General features: G+C 39.1%; 2 protein-coding genes across 7 annotated transcripts in view; one reads left to right on the top strand and one right to left on the bottom strand.

Annotated features, from left to right (window-relative positions):
* LOC131228968 (uncharacterized) overlaps positions 1 to 2,442 on the bottom strand; it is a 44,698-nt gene extending 42,256 nt beyond the window's left edge. For 4 of the 6 annotated variants that reach the window (XM_058224810.1, XM_058224813.1, XM_058224814.1 and 1 more), the window contains exons 1-2: positions 2,142 to 2,442; positions 1,373 to 2,010 (exon numbers count right to left, since the gene is read on the bottom strand). In XM_058224810.1, coding sequence (XP_058080793.1) covers positions 1,373 to 2,010; positions 2,142 to 2,280 — 777 coding nt within the window. In that variant the 5' untranslated portion in view covers positions 2,281 to 2,442. The remainder of the gene's footprint in view (positions 1 to 1,372; positions 2,011 to 2,141) is intronic. The other 2 variants (XM_058224815.1, XM_058224809.1) reach the window with 2 other exon arrangements.
* A 658-nt stretch (positions 2,443 to 3,100) lies between these two features.
* LOC131229817 (large ribosomal subunit protein uL24c) lies at positions 3,101 to 12,433 on the top strand. Its single transcript, XM_058225857.1, has 5 exons — positions 3,101 to 3,107; positions 6,991 to 7,256; positions 9,866 to 9,904; positions 10,344 to 10,574; positions 12,084 to 12,433. Exons 1-5 carry the CDS (start codon positions 3,101 to 3,103, stop codon positions 12,279 to 12,281), a joined length of 741 nt encoding a protein of 246 aa, XP_058081840.1. The 3' UTR covers positions 12,282 to 12,433.
* Positions 12,434 to 17,940: the final 5,507 nt, after the last annotated feature.

The raw sequence follows: 17,940 nt of genomic DNA, 5'->3' as shown, positions 1-17,940 counted from the left end.
AAATCCCTAATGTTAATGTAAAGATTTGAATAACCTCCTTGCAAAGTAGGGTTTACCTTGGTCATTGCAAGGCTTAAACACAAATAAACATAACACTTGAACTATTATGTGTTTGACAATGTGGTCCCCCATATGTGCTCCTATGGGACCCCCACGTGGGACATACGAGAAACATATGTGATTAAGTCTAACAACATGTGGGACTGTATATCTTCTTGAGCTATATGACTTCACGTTGCCATGTTCCATTTCTTGTTTAGGGCCTGTTTCCTATGAAATGCAAAGTAAATGAGCCATTATTATCATTTCCAGGTATTTGTTTGAACAGGAATTATGGCTCATAGATCAAGAGTCAAATACACTTGTAAAGGAAGTAGGTGAAGTAAATTGCAATCATTATATTTTCACATTATAAAACTACCATTTTTACAATGATTTCAGGGTGAAACAAACAATGTAGCAAAATCAGAATTGTAATCAAATGTAAGTGACATCACCACACAATCACAAGGGTAAATAATCATTAGCCGTTTACAGCCATTTACCATTGTAATTGGAAAACCAAAGAGGCCCATAATAAACAAAGACATACAGTCATATAGAGCATAATGCAGTTTAAAAAAACCATCTCTCGCAAGTCATTGCTTTTACTGATTAACCATCTATGTTTTTCATCCAATATCAGCATAGCATTTTATTCATAGCTTATAAAACCAGCCACCGATCTTCCAACTGATGTTTTGAGAAAGCGTTCGCAGTGAATTTTCAAATTTCAGGTGTTGGTAAAAAATTAAAGATTTACACCCAAAAAATCTCAAAACAAAAGATCTATGCACTCAAGAAGCTACAATTGTAAGAGGGGCCTGCTAATGGCAACTCAAAACGGTAGGATCTTTGATACTGCTTTCCCCATGCATGCCAATTAATCAGGTGTGTGCACTATTCAGGCCATTCATCAGGTGGGCCCAACATGGTGTGGCCCAAGAATCAGGCCCACCTGCTCATCAGGTGGGTGACATGTGTGCAATTGATGTGGTCCATTGATTGTTTACTCTAACCATCCACTTTTTCAATCAGGTGTGACTGAAAACTGGACACACCCGATTTCAGGCCACATCACAGTAATGGTGGGGCCCACCTGATGAACACTTTATTCTGGCTACTAACCATCATGTTCACAATCAAATGTCTGACCATCGCATTTTATCATCATAAGATCAAATGATCAGGTGCCTAGAATATTGGCCGTCCGCCCAACAACAAAAAGCGTAAAAATGCTGTAAATTTTTCAATTTAACAGGAAACTGATTGAACAGATGGACAAAATCAAGGCATCAACTACCCAGTTACACATCAGAGGAGATCCACCAACCTGGAAAAAGTCAAGTTCGGCAGCATCAGACAACAGCTCCACTAAGAGACACGGCCAGTCAGTCACTGAATTCGCAAGGGACCGCGAGAACCCACCAGTGCGGTTCAAGTGGGCCACCGCATTCGCCCGCCATGCCTGGTGAATCCCAATCACCTCCTTCGCAAGCCGCAGTGACAGCGCAGCCTCCCTGTAGTACGCCTCCTCCTCGCGGGTGGCAGCAGCAACCTTCCCCTCGAGCCCAACCAACACATTGCTGGTGTCGCGGGTGTGAGAATCCGCTCCGAGGGCGAAGATGGCCCGTGACCACAGGACCGACGTGGGGGCGCTCCCGTCCTTCCCGCCCCTGGAGCGGATGATGCGACGGAGGGCGGTGTCAATGCCGTGCCATTTGTTGAGCGTGGAGAAGACCTGGTGGCTCCCAATGCTGCCGAGGCGGACACCAGCGTGGACCATCGACTCGAGGCAGCGTTCAAGCTGGGCGCAGAGGGAGAGGAGGGAGGGTGCGGGACCACCAGAATGAATGGTGCACCATGAGGACCACGGAATATGGTGGTCCTGCGGCTGCTGGTCTTGGGATGGTAGACCGAAGTCCACGTAGCCGGTAAGATGGGGCGGCTTGTTCCAGTCATCAAGCAATCCTATAGAAAAAAAATTTAAAAAATTTAAATTAAATTAAAATTAAAAATGGAAGTGAATCTGATTTATTGATAGATAGAGCCATTGATTTAAAGTTTTGGAAATGGAATGATGAAAAGGGGAGGTTTCTTACTACAACGGAAGAGGGTAGTCTTTCCAACGCCGCGAGGGCCATGGACGATGAGGGGCTGGTGGACCCTATGGTGTTGGGCGTGGTTGTTGAGGATGGTTTCTAGCAATGGCCTGGGAATGATCTTCCAAGCCTTCCCCATCTCTCTCTCTCTCTCTCTCTCTCTCTCTCAAATGAGCAGAAAGTGAGAGATGGGTTTTCAGGGGTTTTCAGGGGTTTTGTTTTCTTTGAAGGGGAGTTTTTTGATACTCTGGAAGAGTGTGATGGTTGACACACAGGCACTGGGGAATTGTGCACTTGGGATGCAGTGACTCCATTTAAAATTTTAACTGTTCAAATTGCGGGGCCGACTGTGAATGGGTCATGTTGCAAACTTTTGTTTGGTTGAAGGATCCTAACCTCTGACTGATGTCCGTTCGTTTTTCTCACTTAGGCCATGGATAACGTGCACCGTTCCGTCACAACTCAATTTGGGGCCATCGATTTCTTACAGGAATCCCCTCTAACCTGAACTATGTGGGGCCCTCCGTGATGTCCATATCACACCCATTCTGTCCATCGATTGCGCTCGTTTGCATTGGGATGTGATCTAAAAAAATCAGGACGACCATCCAGTGACCACATTTCAGAAGAAGGCTGGCTGCGAGATTAGGAGCATGATCCTCTCGCTTCTTTAATACTATTTATACCATTTGCTACCAATGAGGATTTGCTTTTTGCCTTTTGGTCTCATACAGGTTGTTGGATTTGTAATAACGGAAAACATAAATTCCTGGATGTATGATAGATTTTTATTTTTATTTTCCTTTGAGATAGTTAAAGGAGTTCAATGGAATTCTTTCATTCCATCCGACTAGCGATCATTGATGCTAGGAAAATTATTTCATTTGTTGAGTTGGCCACGCCATGAGAAACAGCCCGGATTGAATGTCTACCATTGAAACCTTCTTGGGTCACATAAGATGGCTGGTATTTGTGTTTTACTTTTGTCTCCATGAATAGCTGTAATTATCTTATATGATGGTAGTAATGTTGGGTTGTGCTTAAGAGTTGTCTATATTCATATATATGTACACACACACACACACGGTGTATTTATTAAATTATCAATGATTGGAATTGTTTACACCCATTCGTACTTGCACCCGAGGGGATTTAGGTCTAAATTTTATTGGGTGTTATGCATTTTGTCATTGATATAATTGTATTGGCTCTTATCATGCCCTTTAAGGGAATAAATAGTCACATACCACGTGGTTACGATCAACATGCCCAATACGCCTATAAAAGATCCACCGAGCAAGCGTATCTTATTTACAAAATAAGTGACCTTGAGTCAAGAGATAGGATTGTCCAATCAAATTCAAGAAACCCAAATTGAGTTAGTGATCCTGGCAACCAACTGCAATTTAAAAAATGCCACGGTAATGATAGAACCCAAGGTAAAAAGCCAACCCATATATGGTCCTAAACCATGATCGTAAATGGATGGTTGAACTTATCTCACATCATGTTCTATACGATGATCAGAATCAAGATAATAGAAGAACTAGATCCAACCTAGTCTAATAACATATCGGTATCAGGGTGTCAAATCCTATCTCGCTCCATACCATTACGTTAGGGACGGCTAGGAATAAAAGCAACTTGATCTGGACCGTCCAACATCTCGAGGTTGATTAGGTGGGCCATCAACAGAGTAAGAATGAAATTATGTACCTGAAAGCCCGTACATGGGATACGGAAGCCATGTTCACTTGTATCTTCAATTTTTATTTCCTAAGGGTTCAATCGACTATATAACACATGGACTTACATGATTGACAAACAAGATAAACAAATCAGTGCATCAACAATTTCTACCTATATTTGAATCGGCACTCAAAAACCAAGTCCATTCATTTCTTAGTCGAGGTAAGAAGTCACTCTATTAAAATCATCCCAAATTTGTGTGGATTATATACGCCTCTTAAGCTATTCATCTTATATGCTCTACTATGAAGGAGGGATCGACTCATGGGAGCCGTTAGTTGATTTGGAGATTTTAAGTGTGATTTTAATATGTTCCACATAGTTTGTCCCACCCCAAGTCTTCAATTGAAATGTTTTTTATTGATATTGTAATGATTTAAATTACATTACTCTCTTAATTTGCTCCTTGAAAAGGGCTTTAAGGATCCATGGTAAATGTGTGACGGTACACCTGATGGACTGGTTGGATTTGATGCATGATCCTCCCACACAGCACTCAGTAAGCAGAAGTAGACCACACATTCCCAGTGGGGTCATGCAGCACAATCCTTTCTCCCACCTGGAGGAAGCATTGAGTAAACCCTATGAGCCCACCGTGAAGTGTATGTTTTATCCCTGATGTTGATCTGTTTTCCAAGTCTGTTTAGGGCATTATCTCACCATTGAAACATGTCGAAAGTTCAAGCAGACTACACCACATGAAACATTGAGAACTGAATGTCAACAGTTAAAAACTCCCTGAAGGCATAAGTTTTTGATCAAGCTAATATTTGTGTTTTACTTCTATACAAGTCAACATGACCGTGAGTTTTGGTCCAACTAGCTGGGCATTTAATGAAAAAGTTCCCCATTTTGTACAATGCATACACCTATATTGAGGAATTTTAGAATGCATGTCATAGTTATGTAAAGTGACATATGTGTTAAGATCTAAGCCATTCATCAGTTAGGATCCACTAAGGAGAACTTATATGCTAAAAACTAAGAAACTACACTTTTAAGAAAAGTATAAGTGTGCATGTTAAATCTAGATTGTTGGACTGTTTTATTAACAACCCACTATTTTCATAAGTATTTGACATGTTTGATCATAAGATCATCAAAATATTTTTTGCTCCTAGCATGTTGATAATGCAATTTATCTAATGCACGTATCTAATTTTGAGTTTGATGGTCCAAATCTATAATAGGTGTGTAGTCTACCATACATTTACTCTCCCCTTACATGTCTCTTCCCAAATATGTGGGATAACGTTTGGATGACCTTCTTAAGGGCAATGGGGCATTGCTTTCCCAAACTTATAAAGAAAGACTTCATGTGGAGTAGATCCACCACGTCTATCGTGCGAACTGCCTCATATTTGGACGGGGGCTCAAAACTAAGGTCGATTCAACGCTCGATTGGGCTACACCATGGTAAATACTTAAGATACAAAGTCCCACTGTTAAAATCATCCAAATTGTGTATAGCCTAATGACTTGTATATATGGTATGTTTTACAAAAAGTAATGCTTGTGATGGCTCAACCTATTAGACGAGTTGGATGTCATATTTACATAGAAGGTTGGACGAGATGTGTTGGCTGGATATTAAACGATACTCCAGCCCGCTGAACGTGGACTTTTTTAATTGGAAAAAAGAATTTCAACGGACGATCTATCTTAATTTTTTTAATGGGGCTCATCTTGATGTGTATTTGTGATCCACTCCAACCATTGTATGTGTAATCTTATATCGGGCACATAACATAAAAATCAATTCCACCTATGATTCACGTTGGGCACACCATAGAAAATAGTTGAAATAGAGACATCCACTCTTGATTTTTATAGGGCCCACCATGGAGATTACACTAAATCTACTCACATCATTAGATGCCATACTAAAAATTAGGCCTAGGGACAAAATTTAGGTCTATCCATCTTTCAAGTAGGCCACGCCAATGTAAATAGTTTGGAGGGTGAGCTTTTCTTTATAAAGTATTTTTAGTTGTGTGGTCTACCTAAAGCATGGATGGGCCAGAATCTTGAGCCCTAGGTGTAAAGTGACGTAGCCTATCAGATGTTCGGGGTAGATTTAAAATTAACACCATATTTGGCTTACCCGAACGGGCAACTCTTTTCCAAAGTTGCGTTTAAATCACTCCTCTACCGGCATTACGAGGATTAATTATCAAAACAACGCCACATCTATGCCAGCATTATGAGCATTAATTATAGCTTTAAATTACACCAAATAACAATGTCTTGGGAACAGTACCACACGGACTCCACCTCGGAATTTTTACGGGCCCACTCTTACTTGTATGTAAGATCCACTCCGACCATTAAACGTGTAACCCATTGATAGAATTATAGCAAAGAAATCAGGCTAATCAGTGATTTAGATGGGCCACACCAATAGCAACAATTAGGAGAGAGACATCCACCCTTGATTTTTATAGGGCTTATCGTAACAAAACAATGAAATCCATTCCAGCCATTAGATATCACACAAAAATTAAGCCTCAGTCCCAAAAATCAAGTCCATTTATGATTCATGTGGGCCACATTGATGGAAATAGTTTAGAGGGTGAACCCTTCCATGTACACTATTTTCAATCATGTGATCCATATGCACTAAGGATGTGAATGAAATTTGAGACCTTGATCTAACATGGGGTGACATACCTAATGGACGAGGTTGATTTTACATTAACTTAATGATGGACCCACACAAACCTAGCCCTTTTCCATGCCAAAATGGAATTAGTCTACTGTAGAAGCATTTACTTACATTAATTAAGAGAATTTTCTTTTCATTAAATGCATGGCTAGTTGGACGAAAATGCAACGTCCAACTAGCCATGTGTGAGCATTTCTTGCTTTCTCTCTCTCTCTCTCTCTATATATATATATATATATTAGACTTCCTTAATTGCATTTATGTAGAGAAAAATACCACTTTTAGTGTATCAATGGTGGAGGTCATTATCTCCACTGTTTTCTGTGGTGTGGTCAGCTTGAGCTGGATACGCAATTTTAAGTTTATGCTCTAAAATGAGCTAAAAAAATGGATAGACACCGTGTATAAGATACATTCGTCACCATTTGCCGACAGGGTTTGCAAAGTACGGTATCTCTCTCTGGCTCTCTCGCCCACTACTCTCTCCGCGTGCATTGCACGTGCTTTATCTTCTAGTCTTCCGAAACGTGATCTTCTCGTTCGCAAGGCTCTATCTTTCCAAAGAGCAGTGGGAGAGAAATACCAGACAAAAGCCGAACACGGCAGCGATGGCTGCACTTCAAAGCTCCATGGCTGCACTTTCTCTTTCCTCCAGTTCGTTCTTGGGCCAACGCCTCTCCCCCTCTCTCTATCCTGCGCCTGTAAGCGTTCTACTCACCCTCTTTCTCTCCATTTTTCTACTCCGTAATGCGTCTGTCTTTCTGTGACTGTATCCATTACAAGCAAATTCGTGCAAAATCTCTTACTTTTTTGGTTGGTTTACGACTTGGGGTTTTTGCTCAAACTTATAAAGCTTTGAACTCATGAAAATTTCAATTGGGTCTTTCTTTTTTGTTCAAATTTTGTTATCTTCTTGAAACAATTCAAATGGGTTTTGGGTCTTTGAGTCGATGGTGGCATAAAACCGAAGAAATGTTTGTTTTTGTAATTCAAGGTAGAAAACACAAATGGTAGAACTTACAGAGATGTCGTCAATCTAAAACTCACAGGTAGACAAAACTGTAAAATCATGCCTAAAACCTCAAAAATCACATGGTGTGGCCCACCTTAGTTTTCGAATGGCCTGATTTTTGGGGTGTCCATTCATCCTGGTGGGGCACATCTTCCGAATAGATTGGATGGCATATACAAAGCACAGTGTTCCCACACACTATCTGGAAGGCTTTTCACGGTGGGCGTCACCATCCCGACTGTTCCCTATGGTGTGACACATCCAAATTTTGGATTGGCCTGATTTTCGGGCAGCAATGAAACCATGATGGCCCACACCTGATGGACGGATTGGATGCGACACACGCATTGCAGTCCACACATGTCTATTGCGTTGGATGAGATTGAGTGAAGTTGAAATGAAGCAAGAATTGAGGAAGAGAATGTGAAGGAGATCCAATTTATGATGAATGGGATGCCAAGGAAGAAAACACGCTTGTCAGGCATGTTGAGAATTTGGATCTCAACAAAGGCCCTGATCTTTGATCCATTACTAGAAGAAGGCTACACAACCATCGATGACAATGACCACAACGGCACATCATGCCATGTAACTGTCAATATACTTGGAGATATCTGTGAAGAAATGTCCTTGCAAGCCAATCAACGAACAACACAACATGGTTGCATGAGAAATTTCCACAATTATAGGCATTACCCATCAACAGCGAAAATGAGTGAAGAATCAATCCACAATGAGAAATATCAAATCACACAACTGATGATATACATGATTGCAACCATCCATCATTAAGATTGTATGTTTATGCCTTGATTTAAAGATACTCATGGAATGAAGCTCGAGGGCAAGTACCATTCAACCAGGGGAGGATGATATAGCGCATGCAAGTGGGACATATGAATGGAAACTTTCTTCAATTCCTTCCCATTTCGTGCAATTATCTTGCTTTAGCATCAGTTCTCTATCTTTCCACATCATATTGGCATTAGAGTTATTAAACTGGTTCACATGCATGTTTCTCCATTCAATTTTAGACGATTAACATAGAGCATTCCATGTGTAATGGAATCGGAGTAAATAAATCGATTCATGTATGCCTTCCTCCAGTCAGTTAAGATGATAGTGTAGACTATAGAGTCTGTTATGTCTGTATAGTGGCATTTTCATGATTAAATCAATTTATGTACACATACCCTATGTACATTGGTAGTAATCAGACTGATTCTCTCTTTCCTTGGACATTGTTGTACTAAGTTACATAAAATGGTATGATCATCAAGAAACAAGCCTGAGTTTAGGGTTTTGTGAAGTGTAGCTAGCAACAAATGTCAATTCCATTTGAGCAGGTGCTTTGTTATTCAGGCACAAATGGATTTCGGTGGCTGTTGGGTGAAAGATGGAACCCTCTCTTCTCCATCTACTTTTAGGCTACTTATCGAAAGGTGACGAGCTTCCAGTTTGGAAGGTTTTTAGGGCATCTCCCATCCATGTTGGGGACCACCAGGCAAATGATTCGATGCATCATGTCTTTTTAATTACTCTTCCATGATTATCGATACACAGATGCAGAGCAGATGGCCAAAAATTTGGATGGAGGAACAAAATCAGGAGTTGTAATGAAGAGAGATGTATTGCTTTAGGGACTGTTGAATGGACCATACAGAGTTGGAAGCACATGTGGGGCTGCCATAAGTTTGTGAAAAATCTATGAGAGGTGAAATGGAAGATGTCTCTAAAAAGGGTCCATGTAATGGCCAAGGTTGCAGTTGTGTCGCATGGCCATTTCAGCATGGAGAAGAATAATCTGCAATTTTTGGAATTCTACCTTCAGTGGGATTTTAAAAGCTGTGAAGTGTGGCTCTTTTGTGTTGTATGGTAAGGAAAGAGCCGTATTGTATCTGCATGAGTTTTCTTGTTTTTTGGAAATTCTACCAACATATTAATCCCAGCAAGAAGATAAGATCGTTGAAATGGTCCCTTTCTCAGCTCCCTATGTATGTATGTGGGCGCGTGTGTGTATATATATGTGTATGTATGTATATGTGCATCATTTTCCGTGTAGTACAGTGTCTAGAGGGATATGAAGCTGAAGCAAAAAAAGTAAAAAATAAAAAAATAAAAAATAAAAATAAAATCATGAATCATGGGCTACTTTTATTATTGCAATATTCTCACAATTCAGTGATCTTTTGTACCATGCATCTTGATGCATGATATCATGAATGTTTTGTGTTTCTTTTCTCCATCCGTCTTTGTCATGCCAATACACCTTTAACATGTGGCATGTTTCACATGCAGGTCAAGTTCACAGATCAGCCATGTCTGATTGTAATGAAGGTGGGTGCATCAAATCCTTCCCTCAGCCAAGTCCACAGATCAGCCGTGTCTTCTATTGTACATGTTCAGAAATAGTTACACCCGTTATCTACTTTAGTAGACGGAATTGACAGATTTATCTCCTTGTCTCTTATGCATTATGGGTGTCTTTTATAAGTTTCTGGCATGATGGTAGTTTGTCCAATCTGAAAGCTGGATAGTTCATAATGAAAGCCGAGGGACTGTTTGGGTGTACCCCAAAATGCAGATGGGAGAGTCAATGATTCACAGCCTCTATTATTTGATTCTCATTTTAGTACATCCTGCCTTTCACATTTTGATGGATGCACTATACATCCCACTTTCTAAATATGTGGATGTTCAAATGCCGCTGTCTTTATTCTGGGGTCCATCCAAACAGCCCCTAAATGTCTAACATTTGTTTCGATTTTCTATGCAGCTCAAGAGATGGGAACGTAAAGAGTGTAAACCAAACGGCCTTCCTGTAATCCATAAGATGCATGTTAAGGTAGGAGACACGGTGAAAATCATCTCAGGCCGTGAGAAAGGTAAAATTGGAGAGATTACTCAGGTTTTCAAGCATAACAGCACCGTGATTATAAAAGACATGAACTTGAAGACAAAACACATGAAGAGCCGAGGAGAGGATCAGCCCGGTCAAATTGTCAAGGTTGGTTGGATGCTTGATCCATTCGATCATCTTTATTTAGGGTGTTCTTGGATGCATACTTCTAAAACTCTGAATTGACTTGAAACACGGATGAGTTGACTCAGCTTGGCGAGATTTTGAGCTGATTCATTGGGAAACTTGGTTTTGAGTGTGACTCCGCCCTGACTCGGCAAGACTTGTTGAGTTGACTTGCTAAGTCGCTTGACTCGACTTGACTCTAGCCGAGTCATTCACTCTGACTCATCCTATCAAAGGTGTTTAATATGTTAAAATAGTAAGAAAGGAGCAGACTAGGAATCGAACATATAACCTCTGCAAGATAAGTAGACAGCCTCAACCAGCTAGCTACACAGTCCTTTTCTTGCCTGTTTTCTTATTTTGGTATAGTTAGCAGATATAACTACTTTCAATATTCTTTACGATTCATAATGTTTTGATTTATAATTATTAAATATCAAATTCAGTTGGGTTGATTCTTGGACTTGATCCAACCCAGATGCACATCGAGTGAAGTCGAATTTTTGGGTTTTTGAACTATGCTCGGAAGCACTATCTAATCGAATTGCGATTGTTAAATAAAGCAGAATGATCAAATTTTAATTTCCTTGCTGTGCATTCGTTTGGGAGACTTGGCTGCAAATTACAATTTTGTTACATTCAAACATAAATGCAACCTACAATTTGACAGCTACTTCCACACTGAATACTAGGAAACATGAATAAGACGTTTCCTCTTGATTAAATTGCATGTTCACAGTTCAAATTCACTTGTGCAGATGTGCATCCAAACACGACCTTTGTTCATTTTGTAAAATCATCTAAATTTTCTTTCTTTTGTTTTTGTTTTTGGTTTTTAGAATCTTTATTCAGCGCTCCCTAATTGCTTGGTTTGATTGCACTCCAAGAGGGCTGTTTTTGCATGTAGATGCTATTTCTCCAAGTTTGTGTGTTTTGGTTACCATGTTGGTTCTCAATCAATCAATCATCATCATCATCCTATTTGTGTGAACCGACTCAGCTAATCTGTCCGTGGCAAACAAACATCGCCAGCTTCTCTCAGTCATACCTGCTAATAGTAATTAACGAGCATTTAAGTTTAAATGAATAATGTGATGCCCCAAAAAAAAAAAAACTATCATTTTTTATTCAATGGGGCCCACCTTTTGCTCCATCATGGGATGGGCCATGCCCTTGTATCTCCTCTCTAATGATCCTACGCGTCAACTCTTGGATTGCAAATGGTGGACAATTGAAGGCAATGGTCCAGATTTGGAGGGCCCAGTTGTACTGATTGGATCATCTAATGGGGAAGATTTGTGGGGCAGCTCAACACCATGATGAACTGCCATGCGAGATGTTTTGTTTGCCAAAACGTGGCTGAACTAGTTGCTCGATTGAACATTTGATCTTTTTCATTCTTGTGAATATAGCAGGAGATCAAGCTTGTTCTTATAGTTTTCCTTTCTCTTAATCAGTCGTGACCAAGCACTTCGAATCTGGTTGTAACAGATCGAAGCACCCATTCACAGCTCAAATGTGATGCTGTACTCAAAAGAACAGGAAGTAGCAAGCCGGGTGGGCCACAAATTCCTCGAGGACGGGACCAAGGTTCGTTACCTCCTGAAAACCGGCGAAATAATTGACAACAAGGAGAACTGGAAGAAGGTACCTGAAGAGGTGAAAGAAGCTGAGGCAGCAGCCGTTTGATTTGGGTGAGACTGCCTTCATGCATGTAGTTTTTTTTCTTTGCCTGTATTTTGCATCACCGGCTCGTCCTTGCTAGTAACAGATGTTGTAATTTTGTTTGAATCACAGCTCTCATTTGAAGCATTTCACAAGAAAACGCCTCTGTTTAGCTATGCTTTCTCTAGGCTAATATGAGTTGATCAACCTCTCCTGTAGGAATGGAAAACGTGACCGAAACAACTTGCATGAAATCCACCCCATCCATCAAGTGCATTGCCACTTATTTAGCCTTGATACAAAAAATAAAAAATAAAAAAAATTCTGTCTGATTCAATACGGTGTGCCATCCTGTAAAATATTATGCATAAAAACCTCTAAATTCACGTGGAATGGTCCATGGGAGTTTTGGAATACTGTTATTCTTCGGTTATCCTTTCATCCTAATGAGTCACACCGGATGAATGGATTGGATGGCATGTAAATATCATGGTGGACCCTATTGGGTGGGGCCTACCTGAGTTCTAAGTGTCATGATTTTTGGGTTCCAAGGTGAACACGAGGCAGCGTACCTTATGGACGGGGTGGATGTCATGAAAATTCCACCCATGTGGCTCTTGGTGCGTTTTGGTTTTGAAAATATGGCCGAGAAAGCGAAATAAATGAAAAACTAAATATCAAAATTTGCTTGAAGCATGTATCAAATACACTTTTCTTGAAACGTTGGTCGCCCATTCTCATTGGTATGACATTGTTGATGGGTTGCTAGAAAATTATTTTCATATCAAAGCTCTGTGTGCAATAATCATGAAGAAACCATGATAGTAACTCAGGTACACAGTTTTACTTTTGCCCCACTTTGAGTTCTCACAGATAGAGATTCTAAACAGAGGAGTTTGGTCTCTGAAAAAAGCAATGTTTTATTTGATTTATCCTCACTTTTTATTGGGTTTTATAGAAAATAAAAGGTTGTGCATTTTTAATAAGAGACAATTTTTAACAGTCATTTCTATAATTGTTTAAAACAGTGATGTTCATTAATGAAGGGATGTGACTCAACTGAAATTGACTGATCCAATTATTTCTCATGGCTGAATGACGTAACGCTCACAATTTGCTGGTCAAAACTTTGCAATAGTCAAATTCTGTTGGCTGATCATTAAAATGGTTGATATTGCGATGCAAAGTGCGCTACTAGTGTGTCTATAGCCTCACTGTCCACACCTTGCACATGCATTCCAGTGCCGTGCATTGGGACACGCAAGCTAGCCTTCTTCTCTTTATAATCTCTATAATCTTCGAGTAAGAATATTGGAGAATTCAAAGCTTGTAAACTCCTTTCGCTATTTCTCGCTAAGATAGGCAGATACGTTGGGTATCGACCGTATATGACTTAATTCTAATAAGATCGGTCTCCTATTTAGCCACTTGCACAATATTGCTTAAGATTATCAAGTGATAGTCAGAGGGTACGGTTCGTCCTCTGAAAATGGGTCACACCTCTGCCTTACGTATGAAATGACTTTCTTTATTCAATACAGATAAAACGAAAATGAAATTTTTACAATCAGCCACGGAGAACTACAAAACGCCTCTCTAGATGAAGAACTTTTCTTGATACTCGAAATGAATGTAGTGTATGAGCATAGACTCGGATTACATCTAAAGTTAACGGCTACTTTGATTACTGTTATGAATTACACAAAAAAATGTAAATAACCGATAAAATAAGAATTATATTAGGAAATGTAAAAGACATAAAATGATTACACTAATGAATTTAAATGATTGATAACTGATAACTGAAAAGATAGATTTAGTTTGGTTTTGTTTGGTTGGTATAAGACGATTTCTTTTACTGAATTCTCTTGCTATTTATAGTCTTAACCTAGCCATTTGGATACTTCTTACGTTCTAACAGTTGTTATAATCGCTTCAACACTACTGACCTTGTATATGCTTTTCACGTTCTGATGGTTGTTGTAACCGTTTCAACATTATATGACATTTTGAAAACTTCCCTTTAAACTTGCCACATATCCTAGTAATCACTCCAGGCCTTCTTGCTAACTCAACTACATTTCACTTGGCCACTTGATTGATCTCTTAGATGACTCTCAACACTTGGTTTATTTTTGAATTCATTTCAACTGCTTCTTATTTTATTATCCTGTCAGCTGTGATACCGTAAAATGCACTTAAAGCATCATTTTAGATTTTAAGTGTGATATATTTTTTCATTGTTGTAACACGTCTCATTTCCAATTGAGTTTCCCAAGAAGAGTCAGAAATATGGTACAACATTGTCCTCCACATTGCTTTGCCTTTGGTAAAAGGTGAATGTGATGTTAATTTATTGTTTGATGCAGGAAGTATGATTTCTCAACATTGTAAAAACATCAATTTTTTACCATCTTAGTCGAATTCGACCATCTTGATTGGAAAAGCTGGCCGACTTAGTCGAACTCTGCCATCTTGGTTGAAAAACAGCAAATTCAACCATCTTGGCCAAAAAACGACAAATTCAACTGTCCTGGTCAAATTATGTTATCATAATAATAATAAAAAACGGCATATTCGACTATCTTGATCAGACTCAACCATCTTGCTTGTGAGATAACAAATTCAGTCGTCTTAATCAAACTCGACTATCTTGATAAGAAAATATCAAGGTCGGCCGATTTAGTCGAACTTAGCTATCTTTATTGAAAAATGACAAATTCAATTATTTTGGGTGCCAAACTTGTGATGTTGTTCTTGCACGGCCAATGCACAATGGATATTTATGGCAACCAAGTAATTTAGGGTCTCATCGAGCATGCCAAGAGATGTTGTTGTTCTTACACGACCGGTGCATAATGTATATTTATGGCAATCAAGTAGTTTAGGGTCCTATTGGGTGTGCCAAGAGATGTTGCTGTTCTTACACGGCCAGTACACAATGGATATTTATGATAGCCAAGTAGTTTAAGTTTCTACCGAGTGTGCTAAACTTGCGTTGTTCTTGCACTACTGGTGTACAATGAATATTTATGGTAACCAAGTAGTTTAGGGTCCCACTGGATGTGCTAAGATATGTAATCTGTTATTACATGCTCGGTGCACAATGGATATTTATAGCAACCAAGTAGTTTAGGGTTCCATTGGGAATACCAAACTTTTGTCGTGGTTTGATTTCAAATTTAATCGCGTGATTAATATAGGCATGCCATAATTGAATGTGTGGCTCAATTCAAACCGAACCACTACAACCCCAAGCGTGAAGATAAGTAGATACGTCGGGAATCGATTGTATATAACCAAGTTGTAGTAAGATTGGTCGCCTATTAGCCACTTGCACAGTGTTACTTGAGATGATCAAGTGATAGTCAATGGGTGGGGTTCGTTATATGAAAATGGGTCACAACTCTGCATTTCGTACGAAAAGGCTCTCTTCAATACAAATAAAACAATAAGTTCGGAGAACAACTGCAGAACGCTTCTCTCGATAGAGAACTTTGCTTGATAGTTTAACTGAATCCAACATAAAAGCTTCGACCCAGATCACAACTAAAGTTAACAACTACTTTAATTACTGTTATAAATTATATCAATGAATGTAAATAGCATGTAAAGTGAGGATCAAACTAGGGAATGTAAATGACTAGTGAAGATAAAAGGACTACAATAAGGAATATAAATGAGTGGTAACTGATAACTGAAAAGATAAATTTAGTTTGGTTGGTATGAAATAATTCCTTCTACTATTTAATCTTAACTTGGTCATTTGAATATTTCTCACGTTCTAATGGTTATTATAATTGCTTCAATAGTATTGACTTTATAGATGATTTTTATGATCTTACAGTTGCTATAATCGTTAAAGCACTACATGACTTTATAGAGACTTATTTCTAAACTTGCCACCTGTCATATTAATTGCTACATACTTCTTTGTTGACTCGATTATATTTTACTCGGTCGATTGGTTGACTTCCTGATGATTGTCTGCCACTTGATTTACTCTTGAACTTCTTTCATATGCTCATTATCTTATCATCCTATCAATTATAGTGATTCTTTAAAAAAAAAAAAAACCACTCTCAAAACATCATTGAAAATTTTTAACATACTGTATCTTTTCCTTGCACCGTCATAAATAATCTGCAATAACAACATTAAGACTTACAATATTCCCCATCTTCATTACACTCATCCTTCCTTTCAATTATGCAAATTGTAGTCCAACCCCTGTATCTACAGGGCTACAATCCCATGGTTAAGATCGTCCTACAATGAAATATTTGAAATAAATTACATCAATCGTGTGACACGTCAGTTCAACGATTACCAAACTCCATGGTCCAACACGCACCAAAATCAAACAGGCGGATGGCTCATAAAAAATTCAGGGTGTAAATATCTGTTAACTTTTCAAATTTCAAACCAGACAGATTTTAGTCGACCTCGTTTTGCTTCTGCTGCGGCTCAGGACTCACCCACTTGCATTTGTTGCCTCATGGGGCCCACTTGCAAATATGTACAGGTAATCAGAAGCGTCCATCTCGCCGGGAACTATTTTTCATACCACGTAATAGAATAATATCTCCGACAAAAACTAGTACTCTTCGTTGATTTATATTGGTTTTCAATCCGAGCCATTGAAGTTTTATTATCAACTGTCCCACATTTAGCTACACATCAATGGTCAGAATTATCCATTTTACGTAAGGCTATCATCTTATCATGTTCTATCCAGCATCCAAACATGGACATTTACTATTATCCGTCCATCCCTGCATGTGGGCCCAGTGGAGTGGCACTTGTTACTGATCCTGACTCATGAGTTACCGTACAGGCAAAACGAACTCCTTCTATCCTCTCCGCGAAAATAACGGTACCCGCTTTTTTTCGCTTTACGTCGACAATTTAGGCTGTTTTTACCCTTCTTTTTTTTAAAAAAATTTCTTTAAGGAAGACTGATTGGCGCGTCTCAATTAAGGAGGCGGTGACGTTTTGTTATACATAGGTCGAGACCACAGCCGTTGGATGTGCGGTCATTTCTTGATGGTCTAAACCGTTTCCACGATGGGTGGAGTTTGTCAACGACGAAGCGGAGTAGGTGATGGCCCCAAACATCACCTGTGGATCTCATCTTGATGTGTGTTTTATATCTGTTCATTCATTTTGCTAGCTAATTTTAGAACATGAGTAAAAAAACATCGAGAACATACTTGATAAGGGGAAAGCATAACGGCGTGTTTGGTGGATGAAATAAAATGGTATTGAATTTTATTAGATGGGATTAATATGGTTGTTGCACAATATATGTTTGAGATAAAATTCTTGCAGCACCTTGATTCATGACTCAAGTGGTAGGCTGAGTGAAAGATACCTCATTTCCTGGTGGGGGTGAAAATCCCCATTGGGACCAAATGCAATTCCATACTACTTAATCCATTATTTGGCATCACGGATGCGAGGGGATTCTGATTGTTTCATAGCAAAGTAAATGGGGTTTCAAATCCCTCAGCGAGCATTACATCTAGAATCCTTTCAAAAATTGCATGTGTAACATGTGTGCCACTATAGTTTTGGGCAAAGCATCTATTTCATCATGTTTATTGCAACCATTGGGTGAAATATTACATACATTACTAATTGGAGATATTAAAGTTGATTTATTACTTAAATTAAGACTCTT

The sequence above is a fragment of the Magnolia sinica genome, chromosome 16 (genome assembly GCF_029962835.1).
Source record: "Magnolia sinica isolate HGM2019 chromosome 16, MsV1, whole genome shotgun sequence".
NCBI lineage: Eukaryota > Viridiplantae > Streptophyta > Magnoliopsida > Magnoliales > Magnoliaceae > Magnolia > Magnolia sinica.
The sequence above is the reverse complement of the archived record's forward strand: the minus strand, read 5'-3'. Positions and strand labels throughout refer to the sequence as shown.